Source organism: Dromiciops gliroides, chromosome 6 (assembly GCF_019393635.1).
Source record: "Dromiciops gliroides isolate mDroGli1 chromosome 6, mDroGli1.pri, whole genome shotgun sequence".
In the NCBI taxonomy this organism is placed as follows: Eukaryota; Metazoa; Chordata; class Mammalia; order Microbiotheria; family Microbiotheriidae; genus Dromiciops; species Dromiciops gliroides.
In genome coordinates, this window is record NC_057866.1 from 20,181,194 (window position 1) to 20,201,427 (window position 20,234).

The 20,234-nt window shown below is 38.2% G+C and overlaps 1 protein-coding gene across 1 annotated transcript; it reads right to left on the minus strand.

Annotated features, from left to right (window-relative positions):
* Nucleotides 1-17,525: 17,525 nt before the first annotated feature.
* Nucleotides 17,526-18,470, minus strand: LOC122731649 (olfactory receptor 5D13-like). The gene has a single exon (XM_043971901.1). The coding sequence runs from the start codon at nucleotides 18,468-18,470 to the stop codon at nucleotides 17,526-17,528; it is 945 nt and encodes a 314-aa protein (XP_043827836.1).
* Nucleotides 18,471-20,234: the final 1,764 nt, after the last annotated feature.

Genomic DNA, 20,234 nt, shown 5'->3' on the forward strand with positions numbered 1-20,234 from the left:
GTAAATACTGCTTATCATTTTAAGGTAAGCTCCACTTATTCAAATGTTCTCTAGTGTTTTTAATAGGAAGGAGTGCTGTATTTTGTAAAAAGCCTTTTCTGCATCTTTTGAGACAATAATGTAATTGTGGCAACTTGTTTTATTGATGTTTTTGATTATGTTGACAGTTTTAATAATGTTGAACCAGCCCTGTATTCCTGGTATAAATCCCACCAGATCATAGTATATTATCCTGGTAATAAATTCTGTAAACTCTTTGCTAATATTTTATTTAAAATGTGTGCATTCATATTCACTGGAGAAATTGGTCTTGAAATCTTTCTTCACTTATTTTTCCAAATGATTTATAGAATATTGGAAGTAATTTTTCTTTAAATGTTTGGTAAAATGTACTTGTAAGCCAATCTAGGGCTGGACATTTTTTTTCTTAGGGAGTACATTGGTGGCTTCTTCAATTTCTTCTTCTAAAATTGGCCTACTCAAGCCTTTTATTTCCTCTTGTTTTAATATGGATAATTTATGTTTCTATAAATATTCATCCATTTTCTTTGAATTGTCAAATGTATTGGCATGTGACTAGGCAAAATATCTCCTAATGATCATTTTTATTTTCACTTCAATGACGGCAAATTCACCCCTTTCATTTTTGATACTGGTAATTTGGTTTTCTTCTCTTTTAAAAAAATCTAATTAACCAATAGTTTGTCTAAATTATTGATTTTTTTATAAAACCAAATTTTAGTTTTATTTATTAATTCTATAGTTTTGCTCCTTTCAATTTTATCAATCTCTCTTGATTTTCAGAATTTCCAATTCAGTATTTATTTGGGGATTTTAAATTTTTCTTTTTCTAACTTTTTTAGTTGAATGCCTAATTCATTGATCTCCTTTTTTCTCTATTTTATTCATGTAAACATTTAAAGATATAAAATTTCCCCTAAGAACTACTTTGGCTGCATCCCATTGGTTTTGGTATGAAGTATCGTTGATGTCATTCCCTTTGATGAAGTTACTGATTGTTTCTATTATTTGTTGTTTGATCCACTCATTCTTTAGGATGAATTTATTTAGTTTCCAATTAATTTTTAGTTTATCTTTCCATGGCTCTTTATTACATGCAATTTTTTATTGCATCATGATTTGAAAGGGATCCATTTACTATTTCTGTCTTTCTACTGTGAGGTTTTTGTGCTCTGAAACATGATCAATTATTATGTATGTGCCATGTTCCACTGAGAAATACATATCATTCAATTTTCTATTTAGGTCTATCATATTTAACTTTTCTTAAATTCTATTCACCTCCTTAACTTTCTTATTTATTTTGTGGTTAGATTTGTCTAGTTCTGAGAGGAGGAGGTTAAGATCCCACAATAGTATATTTTTCCTGTCTATTTCCACTTGTAACTCACTTAAATTATCCTCTAAGAATTTGCAGTGAGAAAACTGCAAGCTGCTTAATGAGACCTCAGAGAAGAAAACCTATGGCCCCAGTCACCAAGAAAAAGAACCTTGGAACAATGCCCCCTGTACCAACAGGAGAAGAGCTCAACTTTAAAAGGCACCAAATCAGCTAAAATATGAATAAGAAGCAGAAAAGAACTCTCACCATAGAAAACTAATATGGTAACAGGGAAGACTAAAACACAAACTCAGAAGAGAACAACAATGTCAAAATGCCTATATTAGAAGCCTCGAAGGGGAAGAGGAATTGGTCTCAAGACCAAAAAGCCCTATTGGAAGAGCTCATAAAGGATTTTATAAACCAAATAAAAGACATAGAAGAAAAATTGGGGAAAAGAAATTAATGTTATTTGAGAGTCAATAGCTTGGAAAAAGGAGGACAAAAATTGACCGAGGAAAACAACTCATTGAAAAAATTCAATTGGGCAAATAGAAAAGGTGATGCAAAACCTGACTGGGGAAAATAATTCCTTAAGATTCAGGATTGGGCAGTTGGAAGCTAATGACCCAATGAGATAACAGGAAGAACTAAAGCAGAATCAAAAGAATAGAAAAGTTGAAGCAAATGTAAAATACCTCTTCAAAAAAAAAATAAACCTGGAAAATAGATCTAGGAGGGACAATTTAAGAATAATTGGACTACCTGGGGGTCAGGTTAAGATAATTAAAAATAGCCTGGACAGCATATTTCATGACATTATCAAGGAGAACTGCCCCAATATTTTAGAACCAAAGGGAAAAAATAGTCATTGAAAGAATTCACTGATCACCTCCAGAAAGAGAACCCAAAAGGAAAACTCCAAGGAATATTATAGCCAAATTCAAGATTTTTCAGGTGAAGGAGAAAATAAGACAAACAGCCTGAAAGTAATAATTTAAATATCAAAGAGCAACTATCAGGATTACACAGGACCTGGCAGCTTCAATATTGAAGGATTGGAGGGCTTGAAATATGATATTTTGGAGGGGCTGTGGTAAAATATGAAAGTTTTTAACAGTCGGTTAGGATAACTGAAAGACGCCAGTTTTTCAAGGACCACCCTTTTGGGGAGGAGATGAACAGTCCGCCTGCTGCGCATGTCAGACTGCCTGCCGGGTACAGTCCGCCTGCTGCGCATGTCAGACTGCCTGCCGGGGTTTTTTGACTTCCGGGGTGGAGAGAAGGGGAGTAGCCTTTTTTGCCGGCTTGGCGGGACTCCTGGCGGCGCGGGACAGACGGTCTGACTCACTCCAAAGGTGGCCTAAATCAGTTTGGTGAGTTTTTATAAGGAATATAGACTAAGCCTAGATTTAAGACGATTTGTACTGTATTTCTATTTTCCTATCCTTCTAATCAACAACACCTTATATACAATAAAGGCTCTATCTAGAAAACCAGAAGCTTCTTCCATTCACTAGTCTGGGAGATAAATTAAGGGAAGGGTTAAGTAGGGGAGATTTATGATCTAATATCCAATTTTAAATCTCACAGTTTGGCGACCCCGAAGGGACCTTAAGGACCCTCCCACCCTCCCTAGTTTGGCCATAAGCCGGCTAATTCGGTGGATTTTCCAAATACCCCCCCCCCCCCCCCTGCGGACTTTCCCTTTGTCTAATCTCCCTTAAAGACTTTAAGCCTCTAAAAGTCTTGCTTTAAACAGAAAAGCCAGCCCAGTTTAAAGGGCAAGATGCTCGAATATTCTACCATCCCTTTGATTTTTCTCATCGGAATGTATTGGGACAGCATAACATCCCGACTTAGAGGAATAGTTTACTCAATGGTCCTTCATAACATTATTGGTTTTTTCCTCATTCAGGCAGCAAAAAGTTTTTTGTATAATAGTATACGTGAGAATCTTTGGGAAAATACGTTTAATATAAGTAGAAATTTTATGCCTGCAATTGAAATACCTTTTAATACCACATCCATAGTTCATACGACTAAGGATTTTATTTTTTTTTGTTGTTTTTTTTTTGTTTTTGTTATTATCATTGTTTTTGTTATTATCATTGTTATGATGTGGGGGAAACTCTCACATATGGAGAGAGACCTCAAAATGGCTGTTTCTACTAGAGATGATCCAAGTTCAGAATCAGATCAGCAGAAACTACTCCCTCTGCAGGAAGCTATAGAACATAGTAAGAAGGGAGTGCCAATTCAAGTCAGAAAATATAGCCCCTTTAGACCAAGTGACTTGAGCGCATGGAAATCAATCATCCCTAGTTTTGAGAAAAATCCAAACACTGTAATTTCACAGTTAAGGACTATATTTAATGCATATCAACCCAGTTGGGCTGATGTTACTTGCCTTTTGGAAACTTTACTGTCCCCAACTGAGATTACAGATATTATCTCAGCAGGAAATGCCCTTGTTGCGAAAGGTAAGGCCGATGTGGAATGGCCTCTAAAGGATCCAGAGTGGAATTATAATGATGATAGGGATTTCCAAAGATTAAAAGATGCTAGAGAAACACTTCTGAAGGGAATGGAATCTTGCTCTAGAAAACCGGAAAACTGGCAGAAATTTTTAAGCCTACCTCAGGAGGCTAGTGAAAGACCAAACAGATTTTATGATAGACTTTGTGAGGCCGCTAGACAGTACACCAGATTGGATCCAGTAGATTTAAGAGATTCCTGTATCATTCTCAACACATTTGTTTATAATTCACTGCCAGAAATACGCAGATACTTTCTGAAACAATGTCCAGACTGGAGAAATCTCTCAGTAGATAGAATTAAGGAACTTGCAAATTATGTCTTTGACTCACGTGAGGAAGATCCAGATCACCCTAAACAGAGCATTCTGGCACCAGCGATTCCTAGTCAGCCATGTGGACACTGGAACAAGGACACTAAGGTGTGTTGTTACTGTCGTAAGGAGGGGCATGAATTGAGAGAATGTAGGACTTGGAGAAGAAATTCTAATTCTAATTACAGGCGAAATCAAAATAGAAATAGATCTTTTTGGAGGAATACAGAAAGGCAGTACCAGAATGATGGTAACCAAGACCCCCCTCAGAAGAGGACACAGGAATGATGGTGTCTTGGGGAGGAATGGAACATAGATAATGAAAGCCATATATTCCCAGATCCGGATTTTTTGAATGCACTTGTGCCAGTCCATTCACCTCCCCAGAGTAATGAACCACATGTCACCTTAAAAGTGGGGGAGACTTATTATGATTGTCTGCTAGACACAGGAGCCTCTAAATCAGTATTAGTAAGCAAACCAGATGCTGGGTGTAGACCTGTAGGATTTTTGAATGTAGTGGGAGTCTCAGGAAAGAGCCAGAGAGTGGCAAAATTGAATCCTCGCATGGTATCTATGGGGCCCTTAACAGTGGAACATTCATTTTTACTCATGCCTGATGCCCCTGTAAATTTATTAGGTCGTGATCTCCTTTGCAAGCTTAGAGCAACCATATCTTGTGCTCCAGATGGGGCTGTCTCCTTACAATTGCCAGAGGATACTGTTCATTTATTACCAATTTTACTTACAGAAGCTCAAGGAACAGCAGGGGAGGTATCCAAAATCCCCTCTGACATTCCTGAGTCTTTATGGGCCTCATCCCCTAATGAGGTGGGGCTCCTTAAGTCTGCCATGCCTGTTACCTTTAAAGTTAAGGGGGGACCACCCCCCTCCATTCCACAGTATCCATTGTCTAGGGAAGCAATAGAAGGGATCACCCCTATAATTGAGGCTTTGAAAAGCCAGGGTATTATTATTCCATGTCATCACTCTCCATGCAATACTCCCATTTTGCCAGTTAAAAAACCCAAGCCTGGGCCAGATGGTAAACCTGTTTATCGTTTTGTGCAAGATCTTAGAGCGATTAATAATTATGTTATTCCTAGACATTCCATAGTTCCAAACCCGGCTACGATAATTTCATCGATTCCCTATGAATCTACATGTTTCACAGTGGTAGACCTTTGCTCTGCCTTTTTCTCCATACCAGTACATGAGGACTTCCAATATTTATTTGCTTTTACCTGGAAAAATAGACAGTGGACCTGGACTAGACTCCCACAGGGATTTGTAGACAGTCCCACATTATTTTCCCAAATTTTACAGCAGGATCTGGCCTCTATTACCTTTAAGGGCTCCATACTAGTACAATATGTAGATGACTTACTTTTGGCCTCTCCTAATGCTGAAATTTGTCAGGAAGATAGCCGTCACTTACTGCTGGAGCTGCACAAGAGAGGACACAAGGTTTCCAAGACAAAGGTACAATGGTGTTTGCCCCAGGTAGAATATTTAGGATTTATTTTGGCTGCTGGAACTCGCTCTGTCTCTTCTAAGAGAGTCCAGGCCATTCAACAACTCTCTGCCCCCACTACTAAGAGGCAGTTGAGAGCCATTCTGGGAGCAGCTGGGTACTGTAGACAATGGATACCCTCTTTTGGTGAAATTACTAAACCCCTCATAGCTCTTACAAAAAGTTCTGTTCCAGACAGTTTACAGTTGGATCCCCAGCATCTCTCAGCCATAAAAGAATTAAAACGGGCCTTGTTATCAGCACCTGCCCTAGGACTGCCAGATTATAGTAAGCCTTTCACTCTCTTTGTGCATGAACAAAGGGGGGTGGCTTCTGGAGTCCTGACTCAGTCACTGGGGCCTAACCAACGTCCTATAGCCTACTATTCAATTCAGCTGGACCCTGTAGCGGCTGGAGCGCCACCTTGCCTTAGAGCAGTGGCGGCCACAGCGCTTTTGGTAGAAAAAGCCTCTGATTTGGTCCTAGGTAACCCTCTAACTGTGCAATGCCCTCACGAAGTGGAGGCTCTCTTACTACGTCACAGGACACAAGCCTTTTCAGATCAAAGGCTGGCTAAGTATGAAATAACCCTGTTAGGTAATGAGAATATCACTTTAAAACGCTGCACAGTTCTTAATCCAGCAACACTACTCCCTAACTTACCATTCTCGGGGGAACCGTTGCATGACTGTGCTTCTTTAGTTGATATGGCTGAAAAACCCCGTGACGATCTTTTTGATACACCTTTAGAAAATCCTGATCTTGTCCTCTATACAGATGGTTCCTCATTTATGAGAGAGGGAACCCGTTTTACTGGAGCTGCTGTAGTTTCTGATTATGACACCCTCTGGGCAGCTTCTCTGCCTTCCCATTTTAGTGCACAGGCTGCTGAACTTGTGGCTCTTACACAGGCCTGTAATATAGCTAAAGATAAGAGTGCCACCATTTTTACTGACTCGAAATATGGCTTTGGCATATGCCACTTTATTGGTATGATTTGGCGTCAACGAGGCTTTCTAACATCCTCGGGCAAGGCTATTGCCAATGGGGACCTTATCAAGGACCTCTTAGATGCCCTAAAACTGCCTTCTTCCCTAGCCGTTGTACATTGCCCTGCCCACACAGGGAATAGTGACCCTGTTTCAAAGGGAAATGCACGAGCCGATTCTGCAGCCAAGCTTGCTGCATTAGAAGCTCCTGAACATGTATTTAACCTTTCACCTTCTGAGGATATTCCTTCCAACCTAACCTATGACGATTCTGAAGTAGAAAAGTGGAAAAAGAAATTTAAGGCGAAACAGATCAATGGCATCTGGGTGTCTCCGGAAGGTAAGCCATTTCTTCCCCGGAAATTCTACCACCAGGTATGCCTCTCTGTTCACAGAAAAGGCCATTTTGGTACACAAGGCATTGTAGACTCTATTAAGAGAACCTGGATAGCACCAGGTGTGACTAATACAGCATCTCGAATCTGCTCGGGCTGCTCCACATGTCAGTCTTATAATCAGTATGCTTTTAAGGCCAAAGCTTATGGAGGGCGTCCTCTAGCATATACACCTTTTGAGCACTTACAAATTGATTATATTACTATGCCAAAAGCAGGACATTATAAATTTTGCCTTGTTATAGTTGATCAGCTCACTCGGTGGGTGGAGGCCTTTCCCAGCCCCCGAGCCACAGCTGCCTTTGTTGCCAAAATTCTTCTTAAAGAGATAGTACCTCGTTTTGGCCCACCAGCCCGCATCGATTCTGACAAAGGCACACATTTCACTGATTCGATTTTATCCCAAATCTACTCTTTCTTGGGAGTGACTCCAAAATTCCACACGCCCTACCATCCACAAAGTTCAGGCCAAGTCGAACGTATGAATAAAGAGCTTAAGAGTATGATTGGCAAATTATGTACTGAAACCCATTTGAAATGGCCTGATGTTCTACCATTGGCATTATTCTATCTACGAAGTAGACCAAGAGGAGAACTTCATATATCTCCTTATGAAATGCTTTTTGGTCACCCTCCTATCCAAGCTAAAACTTTTTCCCCAGTTTATACATCACTGGTGGGAGGTGATACTTCTGTTGCTTCCTATATACAGGAATTACAGACCAGGCTACGTGAACTCCATGAGGCAGGAGCTGTGGTCCAGGCAGGACCATTAGACTTTTCATTGCATAAGTTCAACCCAGGAGATAAAATATATGTAAAGAATTTTCAGAAAACCAGTGGAACTCAACCTGCCTGGGAAGGACCTTTTCAGGTATTATTGACAACTCCTACTGCCATTAAAATTGGTGAAAAAGACTCATGGATTCATTGCTCTCATATAAAGCCTGCACCATTCATAGGTGAAGAGATTTCAGATAGACCTGAGGTAGACGCTAAAGAGGTAAAAACCCTAAAGATAGCAACTGTTAAAGAGCAAAGAGAGTTCAGAGGAAAAAGGCAGTTCCCATTTAATAATCCCACTGATCAGTTAAATGCTTTGGGACTCAGTCTTCGTAAAGTATCAGGAGACGGAAATTGCCTTTTTAGGGCTTTAGCAGACCAGCTAGAAGGTCACTGTAGAAATCATCTCAGACACAGACAAGAAGCTGCTTCTTATATGATTAACCATAGACAAGAGTTTGAGTCTTTTATAGTAAATGACTCCCCTTTTGAAGAATATGTTGATGAATTAAAGAAATTTGGAAAGTGGGGAGGAAATGATACAATTGTAGCATTTGCTAAGCAGCATCAGCTGAATGTTGTGGTTCATCAATTAAATCAGCCTTTATTGAAAATCAGTGGCACAGACAAAACTGATGCTAGAGAACTCCACATTTTCTACCATAAAGAACATTATGACAGCATTAGAAAGATCAATGACAATTCAGAAACCCCTGCCACTTTGGCATGCAGAGAATTGGGGAACCAGTTAAAACAATGTGGCATACCCCAAACTCTAGCAGCTTAAATACCTTAAAATTTAACAAGCATTTCCTTCCACAGGCAAAAGCACTGAAGCACATGGCCTAGTTTTCTGGCCCACCTCAATTTCTCCCACCCTTTTCCCTACCCTATACCTATTTTTTTTTTAATCCTTTTTGCTTTTTGTTTTGTTTTGACTTTTCAAAGGCATTTTAAGTATATGCTATTGAATATTGAATCTTGCTTATTGAAGTCTTATTTCTTTTTGATGAATTAATCACCACTTTAAGTATCTGCTACTGTTATACTAGAGAATTCATGTATAAGATGATGTGGTCTACTTGCTAAAAGAAGATTATGTAATAATGTCTAAAAGAAGATTATGTAACAATGTCTAATATAATCAGCTATTTACATTCGTTTATTATTTATATGTCATTATACTCTGGGTATGGTTTGGAATTATTGTATATATCACTAATATATTCTCAGTTATGCAGCATAGCACACATTTTTACCATCATATTGTCTTTGGTGAAATTAATGAGATTTCAGAAATATGGAAACTTATCATTTCAGAGACTAACTTGCTGTGAACTCTGATGCAGGCCCTGGAGAGAATATATGTGCAACAAAAGGAGAGACAGGTATACATAAGTCCATGGTTTGCTTATGATGGTGACTATGTAGAGCACAATTACTAGGCACAGTCCAGTATTCATCCTCTCTCCCTCCTAATTTAACCTAATTTAACTGAACTTACTTATCTTTTTATCTCACTCAGTTGAATTCACCTGTGGCCTAGCACAATCACTGGCTGTCTCGGAACCATGAGATATGGTATGATAACCTTTCCATAACATTTTCAGGTGTCATGAACACATACTAAATTTGACTTTGATCCAGACACATGGTGGTAAAAAGTGTTACTGATTGCAAAATGCTATGCTAAGGTTTAGTAAAAAAAAAAAAATACAGCAATTCAAACAGTTAAAGAAGAAATCCAGCTTTCCAGACCAGAGTCCAGAATCCAGAATCCAGACCAGAGTCCAGAATCCAGTTTTCCAGACCAGAATCCAGTTTCCTCCTGATGACATCTTACCACTTCAAGAAGACAAGAGAACTCAGAGACTTTATATGAACTGTTTTGCTTTATTAGCTTTTACTATCTCCTTTCTGTTATATACTATCTGTAACATATACTCTCTGCAGAGGCTCTCCCTTTGCAAGACTAATGTCAAAGCGTCGGTTCATGAGGAAAGAAAAAAAATCGCCCCTCTGGACAAAACTTTCCTCTCTTCCTTTTCTGTATTGTTGTTCGCATATTATTAGTCAGCAGAAGTTATTATATTCTTTTTACTGTTCCATCAAGGAAACATTCCATTTCTTGAGGAAGCAAAGGGGGGAAATGTGGTAAAATATGAAAGTTTTTAACAGTCAGTTAGGATAACTGAAAGACGCCAGTTTTTCAAGGACCACCCTTTTGGGGAGGAGATGAACAGTCCGCCTGCTGCGCATGTCAGACTGCCTGCCGGGTACAGTCCGCCTGCTGCGCATGTCAGACTGCCTGCCGGGGTTTTTTGACTTCCGGGGTGGAGAGAAGGGGAGTAGCCTTTTTTGCCGGCTTGGCGGGACTCCTGGCGGCGCGGGACAGACGGTCTGACTCACTCCAAAGGTGGCCTAAATCGGTTTGGTGAGTTTTTATAAGGAATATAGACTAAGCCTAGATTTAAGACGATTTGTACTGTATTTCTATTTTCCTATCCTTCTAATCAACAACACCTTATATACAATAAAGGCTCTATCTAGAAAACCAGAAGCTTCTTCCATTCACTAGTCTGGGAGATAAATTAAGGGAAGGGTTAAGTAGGGGAGATTTATGATCTAATATCCAATTTTAAATCTCACAGGGCAAAGGAACTTGGATTACAACCAAAAATGTACTACCCCACAAAATTAAGCATAATCTTTTGGGGAAAATGATGCATGTTCACCAAAATAGAAGGTTTTAACACTTTCCTAATGAAGAGCCCAGAACTGAAGAGGCCTGGTCTATTTGTTACAAATACGTGAAAATCACTTAATCAAATGTCCATTTCATTTTCATTCAGTTTTCTACTCAATTTTGCTGGATAATTTATTGTTGGATGTAAACCAAGCTTCTTTTGATGTAGGAGGCAAAAAAAAATAGATTAACAGAAAAACCTAAAACCCAAGCTCTAATTTAGATATGAACTCTAAGAGGGATTCAGATGCCAGATCATGGATAACTTAAGATTTGGGAAACAAGTCAGGGCCTAAGTTCTCATACCAACATTAATCACCACCCATAACAGAAACATAAAGAGGCAGGTCAGAGCGATTTTAACAATAATAATGATATACTGACAGGATATAGAAATTCTACTGATAAAAAAGATGTTTGAAACTAAGACATGGGAATCAAAAAATGACATGTGTACAAAAGGCCAAATTTGTCCCCAGATTCACTTTATGACCTGTAAACCCCCAAAACAAACCTCCACAGAAAAAGGTACCTGTCTCAGGGGTTGGTTTAGGACCCCAGCAAATCCAAATTAGGATGGTACCTCCCTACAGTGGAGATTATTATAATGAGACTGATAATCAATTTATCCATACTATAAATATAACTATCTTTTCTTTCCCTATTCGAGAGTTACCTTTCCACTTTTCTGGTTCTCTCCCTGTGTTCACTCACAGTATTACAATAAAACTTGGGAAACTGAGTCACTGAGTCTTTTAATTCTTTTGGGACAACTCACAATCAATTTGACCCTAAATTCCATCCCACATCATTTGACCTTCAAATTTTAATGTACTAAGACCTGCAGTCTTTTAATGTAAAATCTGTTTGGTTTTGTGAAATCCTGATTGTTTTTTCTATGCTATATAAATTTTAATTTTTTCACCTTGCTTGCAATATTTTCTCTTTAACTTGAGAATTTTGAAACTTCACTAACACATTTTTATAAGTTTTCTTCCTAGTGTTATGGGGAAATTGGTGAGGGGTTTGTGGTAGGGGTTCTTAGGAATTTCTCTTTAAAGAATTACACCCTCTTGCACACAAATCCAATTAGAATAAAACAATAGTTTATTTAAGGGCTACGGAAAAGAAACCAAGAGAGAAATCCTTGGACTTCTCATGGGGAGAAGACATGGCAGAGAGGTGTGGCTCTCAGAGATACCTTTCTCCTGAAGTAGGAGACAGAGAAATCCTTTTATAGAGGACTGATGGGGGTTATCATATGACTGTGGAAAGTTCCCTTATTAGGGGAGGACCATCCCACACTTGGTGGCTGGGGGAAATTGGGTGAGCGGTGGCTCCAGATCTCTCAAGACATCTCTGTCTTCCTCATAACACGAAGGCAGCAGTCACACCTAATCTTATCTCTTCCAGGGGTAGGGGAGACTAGAATGAAGGGTGGTGGTTCTGGAGCTAAGTCCCAGTCTAGTGCCATTTATCTCTTTAGGTGTGTCTGTCCTTTGGTTTAGTTTCTCAAGGAGAAGGGTCATTGATTTACCCCCAGAAAACTACTGAGGTATCCAGGGACCCCATAACACTAGGGTCTTTTTCAGGTGGTTATCAGTTGTATCTATTTTTACTTGACTGTCTTGTTCTAGAACTTCAGGGATTATGTTTTTGATCATAACATTAAGGTCAACTGACAATTCTCATATTTTCTCTATTTAATCTGTTCTTTACATCTTTTTTTTTAAGTGAGATGTTTCATGTTCTCTTCAATTCTTTCTAGTTTGATTTGATTTGATTTGGTATAATTCAATTCTACTTTTCCAATTAAAGTTTTCAGGTAGTTAATCTTCTTCCTCAATATTTTATACCTCCTTTTCTAATTGGTTAGCTTTCTTTTAATATTTTTTTTGGAATGCTTTCAATTTTTTTAAATGTTTCCATGTTCTTTCTTATTTAAGTTTTGAATTCCTTTTTATTTTTTTCCAAGATTTCTTTTTGGACTTGTGACCAGTAAACATCTTTCTTTAGGGTAGGAGTGGCTTTGTTTTTTAACCTAACTATCTCCCTCTGAAGATAGACCCAGATATTCTTTTGTACTGAAGTAACTATCAATGGTCAGTTTCTTTTTCCATTACTTACTCTTATTTTTTTTCTCATTTAATTTTTAGCAGTTTAGATTTATTATTATTGTCAAGTTTTAATCCTGAGTTGCGTGGCATGTTGCCCTACACCTCAAGTCCTTATTGTTTGGGGTTTTTTTTGAGTTTTATCCAGTGCTAGGAACAGATAAACTGAGGCACAACTCAAGGTCTGGTGCAAAGATGGATGGTCATTTGATTACAAGCTTGCAAGAAAGGGCATGCACTTTAGAAGCATGGCATGCTTTGCCACAGCAAATTTCCCTTTTTTATCCTAGATCTAATGCAAAGTCCCCCCCCCCTCTGGATTCACATTCTTCATGACCCTTCTAAACATGTAGACCACCCCCCCCCCAATATGTGGCACCACTGCCACTCGCACCCCATGGGACAACCAGACACTGAGATTTTAAGATTCTTTATTATCTAACTTCAGAAAACGTCAGCTAACTCAGTAGCTAAAGGAAGGATAATTTTGGGGAGAGGGACATAAGCCCCTAGGGATTGAATAATGTAGTCTGTTCTTATCTGAGAGGAACATCCTCTACTGGTTAACTGTCAACTCAGCAGGAAAAGGAAGGAATGGTGGAGATGGGGAGAAAAATCCCCTAGTACTTGAATAATGTATCATGCCAACTGAGCAGGATACATTATTCCTCTCATTCAGGAGCTCAATCTCAGGGACTCCTCTCTTCCTTCCCTAAATCCCAGTCATACTGCCCAGAAAATGTTCTTGCTCCCTGTGATACTGGTGCCACACCCATTTGGCATATGCTTGCTCCTCTTCACCTATAGGAAAAGCCAAGAGGCATAATTAGTCAGCACTACTAGGTCCTGACTTCTTGAAACATCAGAGAATTCTTTAATCTTGCTTCATTCAGCTATGTGCTGTTCTTTAGATGAAAGTTTGTGAGTTAAAAGTTGATAAGTTGTAACTTCCTAAGGTGGAATTTCTTGAGTCTGTTAATGATGTTAAAGTTGAAGTGAGTTCCCTCAGGGTCTACTGTTTGTTCATTCATTGGAGTTGACCTAGAGGTATTTGTACTTCACTCAAACCAACACTCAGTCTCTGAAGTCTTCTCTTAGCTTTTCTCAGGATGTTTTAGGAGGGCAACTGCCTGATCCTTTTGTTTGTTTGTTTGTTTGTTTGTTTGTTTGCTTTTTTATTGCTCTATGTTCATTTTGTGGTGATATTCTGTTTGTGGAGGAAATTTGGAGCCTGAAAATTTCTGACCGACTTTGCAGTATTCCCAGAATATAAATGAGTTTTTTCTAAAGAAAGTAGTGCTCTCTGACCATGATCAGAATCTAGGAAAGGGGATGTCTGAATTTGAACACAGCTACCTCATATTAAGAATCATATATACTATATATATATATTTTTTTTCCTAAGCATCTCAGAGAGGTAGCAGATGGACAATACCAAGATGTATATTACAGTTTGTTTTTGACACCAGAGAGAAGGAAAAAAAAAATAGAAAGAAAGGTGGGGTTGTTGAGAGGGAACTGAGCCCTGTTCAATAATTCTCTGGAACTCAGCAGCAGCAATCTGACAAAGACCTGTTTATTCTCATTCTCACAAGAAAGGGCACCCCAGTGTGCAGCTGGTAGAGGGAAAATGGGGGCTCAAAGGCCCCATTTTAACTCATTGACCCTAACTTGAATGGACAATCACTTTTTTCATCACTGGTCGATTACTCAAGGGTTATCTATGTGCAAAAACTACCTAACTGGAACATAGCCTTCATAACCCTAATTTCCATAATTATTCTTTGGGTTCTTAGCCAGTGGGGGAGGCGACACAGGGACATTTCTTCAATCTTCCCTTATATGGACACAGGACCTCATTGAGTCCATCTCAGAGCTACTTGAACCATGTGATCTTGTTTGCTGTAGGGGAAGAAGGGGGACTGAGACCTTTGTCCTCAAATAGGTCCAGAGGAGTGTAATTTGAATGGTGACTGCTATATCTTTATTGAAAGGACACCATTACCCATTTCCGCACAGCTGGTAATTGTAGAACTGTCTGGCAAGCCATGAGACTACTGTAACGTCATGGTTGTCTGCTTCAGCCCCTTGTTTTATGATGGGGACTAGAGACTACTTGTTGTGAATCACATGTCTCTCATAGAGACCTTAGAGATGTGTGTGTGTGTGTGTGTGTGTGTGTGTTTAATAGTTTTCTATAACTGTATTTAATTAAATTTGTATTGTACCAGTTTTGGCAGTAATTATTTATTATTAATTAATATTATATATCAATAAAGTATTGACCATATATCTCCCTAACTTCTCATGGTCTGAGGTCTTCAGACCCACAATGTCCTAAGAGTGAGAGTACACATCAAGAGAGAGTATCCAGAGCCTAGAGAGCAAGGCAAGAGAGATTCAGGCCCCAGCATGGCCAATGGTTTTATCATCATTTGAAAGAGGGATGTCATTATACATTGATCAAAGCTAATTGATTAAAATCATTCAATTCCACTGTTTGACATGGCTTGAAGGTGGGCCAAATTAAAATGAACTCTACAGATGACATCATAGGTGAATATGCAAAAGACCCTCAGTGAAGAGCAAAGTCCAGTATTTAGGTATGATTCTTCACTGAACTACATAAAAGAGTATATCTCCATTTCTTTTGTTTCCTTGGACTGGATCCAGGCAAGAGCTGAACTTTCTGAAGTGGGGGATGGTGGGAAAGACTGAAACTGATCTCAGGGTCTCCCTCCAAAGTCCATTATTAATAATTATTTTCTTACAGGTACACCAACCAAATTCATTACCTTCACCCTGTAACGATTGGAATGACGCCACCTTCTGGAGACTTACTGTAGAAGAGTTCTGCCCATGAAGCGAAGGTCTTTGAGGGCAAGACCAGGAGTCTTTTCTTTGGCGTCAGGAAGTGACGCAGGCTAGTGGGAGGAGGAAGGAAGAGACTGTCACTCGCTCTGAGGCTCTTTTCTTTGGACTTTGGTGGAGAGCAGAGCTAGAAATGTGCTCTCCCTTTAATAAATAGGAATCTAGGCTTTTCTCTCTCTTTACCAAATTCTTATTCTCCTTAATAAATGCTTAAAAGTCTAACTCTTGCTAAAGCTTATAATTTATTGGTGACCACTCATTGGATATTTTAGACAGACTAGCTAGAATTTTAGCCCTTAACAACCCCTTCCTCTTATTCTTGGTTTATTAGGAGTCAATTTCAATATGTACTTTTGTTGTATAATAGTTATTTTACTATTCATAGTTTGTTTTTTCCATCTTTTTTATATGATTCAGTAACCTCGAAGAAACAATGATCCAAATTGCATGATAGTTTTCCCTGGGTGCTTAGCTAGGATTCAAGTTACTGTTCTTGTCCATGTAAGTCCATATAAACCTTTCAGATGATTCCTTACAAATACAACCTGACTTGCAATGTCTATACCTTTCTACCACTTCTTCCAGGAATAGTGTTCAAATCAGTAGTAGCATTGCTATAAGGAAGGATATTTTAATTTATTGACTAAAGGATTCACTCACAATGGTTGTAATTCCTGAGATCAACGTTACCTTTTATGTGATAACACTTGCTTATAATATATAAAATCTTAGAGGACAGAAATTATTATTTTTAATTTCTCTTCTTTTTCTGTAACAGCATCTGGCAAAGAGTAGACACATATTTTTTAAACATTCGTTCAAGTAATCATTTTAGATGGATGGCAAATTGCTAAAGCTTAAGAAATAAAAGGGAACATATTTGAACACTATGTTATAAAGTGAAAAGAATACATACTTAAAAGAAGGAAGAACTTAAGCCCACCTTCTACTTCCCTCAATACCTAAATAACCATGAGCAAGTTTTGTAATCTCTCCCAGTTTAACTGGAGAAAAGAGTACATGGACATACTCATCAGTCATTTTTATTAAGAAAATTCACAGGGGGCGGCTGGGTGGCACAGTGGATAGAGCACTGGCCCTGGATTCAGAAAGACCTGAGTTCAAATCTGGCCTCAGACTTAACACTTACTAGCTGTATGACCCTGAGCAAGTCACTTAACACCCATTGCCCACAAAAAACAAAACAAAAAAAAAAAAGAGAGAAAATTCACAGGTTCTCTTTGGACAGGGGGTTATTTTTTATTCCAATGCTAAAGATATAACAAAATGAGATAATTGGCAAAAAGAAAGCATCGATGTACAACAAAATGTGCATAGCAACACTTTATTTTTCAGTAGTAAAGAACTAGAAACAAAGTTTATGCCATCGATTGGGGAATGAATAAACAAATTATGTTACATGAATATAATGGAATATTGCTGTGTTGTAAGAAATAACAAACATGACAAATAAAGGGAAGCATGGAAAGGCATGAATGGATGGAAAGAGAAGTAAAGAGATAAAAACCCTAACAATAATAACTGGCATAATACCTATGCACTAAATAGCAATAGGAATAATAATATGGTACATGGGTAGAATAATGGTGGGGAAAAGAATAACCACCCTAAAAGAACTAAAGATTAATATTGTGGACTTAAAAATAAATAATTTTTGGTTGCATAAAGGTATATGAGAAGATACCTCTATCCTTTGTAAGGTGGAGATGAGAGAAGTCCACTAATGTGAACAATTACATAAAATATCTGTTTTAGAGGAATGTAGTACTCACCAGATGTCACCTTATTGAAGTAGTGAGCTCTTATTTAGGAATAAATTACTTTTCTATTTGATTGATTTTTGACCACAGATTCCAGGACAGTAATTCAATCAGGAAAGACATCACCCTAATAACCAATTTTAGTGAGTAAAAGTTTCAATATCCATTAATTTCCTGATGCTTTCTTTTACATCTTTGTTTCTCAGACTATAAATGAGTGGATTCAGCATGGGAATTACCACAGTATAAAAAACTGAGGTTACTCTAACCATAAGCCATGAACCTTTGGAATTAGGAACACAGTAGAGGAAGAGAATTGTTCCATAGAAGATGGTCACAGCTGTCAAGTGTGAGGCACAGGTAGAGAATGCCTTAAGTCTCCCACTCCCTGAATGCATTTTCATAATGGTGATAAAAATACAAATATAGGATGTGAGAATAATGCTGAGAGTGCAAAGAGCATTAAAGTTAGCAACAATGAAAAGTATTATTTCACTAAAGTGTTTATCAGAGCAGGAGGCTGAGAGGATGACAGAGTACTCACAGAGAAAATTATTAATAACTTTAGTTTCACAAAATGACAACACAATGAGAGAGTAGGTAAATATTAGAGAAGAAATGATGCCCCATGAATATGCTGCAGCTACCAGAAGGACACAGAGTTTCTGTGACATAGAAACAGTGTAAAGCAGGGGTTTGCAAATGGCCACAAAACGGTCATAGGCCATCACTGCTAATAGGAAAGTCTCTGTCACCACAAAGTGAGCTGTAAAAAAGAACTGTGTGAGGCAACCCTCAAAAGAGATAGTTCTGTCTTCCACAACTAGGTTTTCTAAGAGCTTGGGTGTGACTCCAGTGGAGTAGCAGAAATCCACAAAGGACAAGTGGCTAAGGAAAAAGTACATGGGGGTATGGAGTTTAGGGTTGATCCTAATGATTACAATCATGCCCAGATTTCCCACAACAGTGACCACATAGATGGTCAAGAACAATAGAAAGAGGGGGACTTGGAGGTCTGGATAATCTGAGAAGCCTAAGAGGATGAAGATGACTGAAGCACTCTGATTCTTGTCAGTTCTTATCATGGCTTGTCTTCAAGAGAATTAAAAATGGGTTCTGAGAAGTAGAAAATGTAAGGAATGAAATCCTATATTAATTAAAATGTATTATTATCATGTATTTTGGAAGACACATTTAGGTTAATTTAAAAATAAGCATTATTGTAAACAATACTTTGCCTGAGAAAATTCAGTAAAAAAGGAAGAGGAGAGAGGAGATGGAGAGACAGAGTGAGTTTCTACTGTGAATTCAGAGAAGGAAGGGTATTCAGAAAGTCATCAAGCATTAGGTGATAAGGATTCCCTTTGCATTATCCTTTATCTAACCCATACTGATCCATTATCTATCCTATACTTATCATCTCAAATAAAGGGAAAGTCACTAATTTGCTGCAGCCCTTTTTACTTTTCAATGGCCATACAATGTCAGGAGGATCTGGGGTCAAGTGTTGCCTCTGAAGCATGCTAACTGTGTGACCCTGAGTAAATCACTTTACCTCAATGCTTCTGATAACACTCTAAGACTACGAATTATAGTAGAGTTCAAGATCTGCTCTGAAAGAAATTTTGCTCTCAAGGAGCAAGTTCCTCTACTAACATCTCTACAGAAGATGAATTTACACGTCTAAACAAAAACAGCAACGCAGGAAAAGAAAGTATTTCCCCATTTATTTAGTGTTTTCTTTAGAGCTTCTAATCCTTGCTCCATATTCTGCCTGCTGAGAGCCAGAAGAAGTAGTCTAAACCCTTTTGTACATTATACCCTTTCAAATTCCTGAATTGAGAAGCCCAATACCTCCCCCCCACAGGTTTCATTTTCTAAGGAAAAAAAAATTAAAAAGCTCACAGTGAGAGAGATTTATCTTTGCAACAGTGAAGGTTGCACTGAGCTTTTTGGAACTACAATAAAAGGAACCCGTTGAGGGTTGAAATGGTGCTCAGATTGGCAAGAGTCTTCCATAGTTAACTTGAACCAGATCCAGGACTCTCCTGATCTCCATCCATCTTCATGATATGTTGTTATCTATTAAGAATTCTAGAAAAAACAGCACCAATATAAATTGGTAATGTTCTTAGAGAAAAATTCCAAATCAAATAATCTGTAATCATTTCTTCATAGCTCTTATAAATTGTGGAGAAAAAAGGAACAAATGGGATAGAGCACCAGCCCTGGATTCAGGAGGACCTGAGTTCAAATCTGGCCTCAGACACTTAACACTCACTAGCAGTGTGACCCTGGGCAGGTCACTTAACCCCAATTGCCTCACTAAAAAAAAAGAAAAAAAAGAAATGTTAAAAAGTAACAAATGCATTCGAAGAAAATGTAACAAGAATATTACATTATGGGGGACTTAGGTCCTTATGTGTACATTTTCCCCTTCTCTGCTAAAAATCAGTCATTTGGATGTCAATCCCTTTAGATCACTCCATAAAGTAATAACACTGTATCAAAGAGGGAACATCATTAGCCTTTTTTTAAAAAGCTTCTTGGAAAGAACATTTTTAAATGATTCCTTCCTAGTTATCATGATGATGAGACAATTAAGACTTTTTAACGGGTGTACATAATTCCTGATTTCTCCATGTTCTCTTAACCTTCCAACAATAAACTTCTTTAGCAACTTACCTGATGGTATATACTTTCAAAAAATCTCAGAAACAAGTGTTCACTTTATAATAACTCAATATGTGTATATGGAAATAATCTCCATGAGATTTTTACAGAAGTCTATGACTTGAAGCAATTCTTTAAGCATCCTCTGTTCAATGATTTTGTCTGGGTTCTTCATT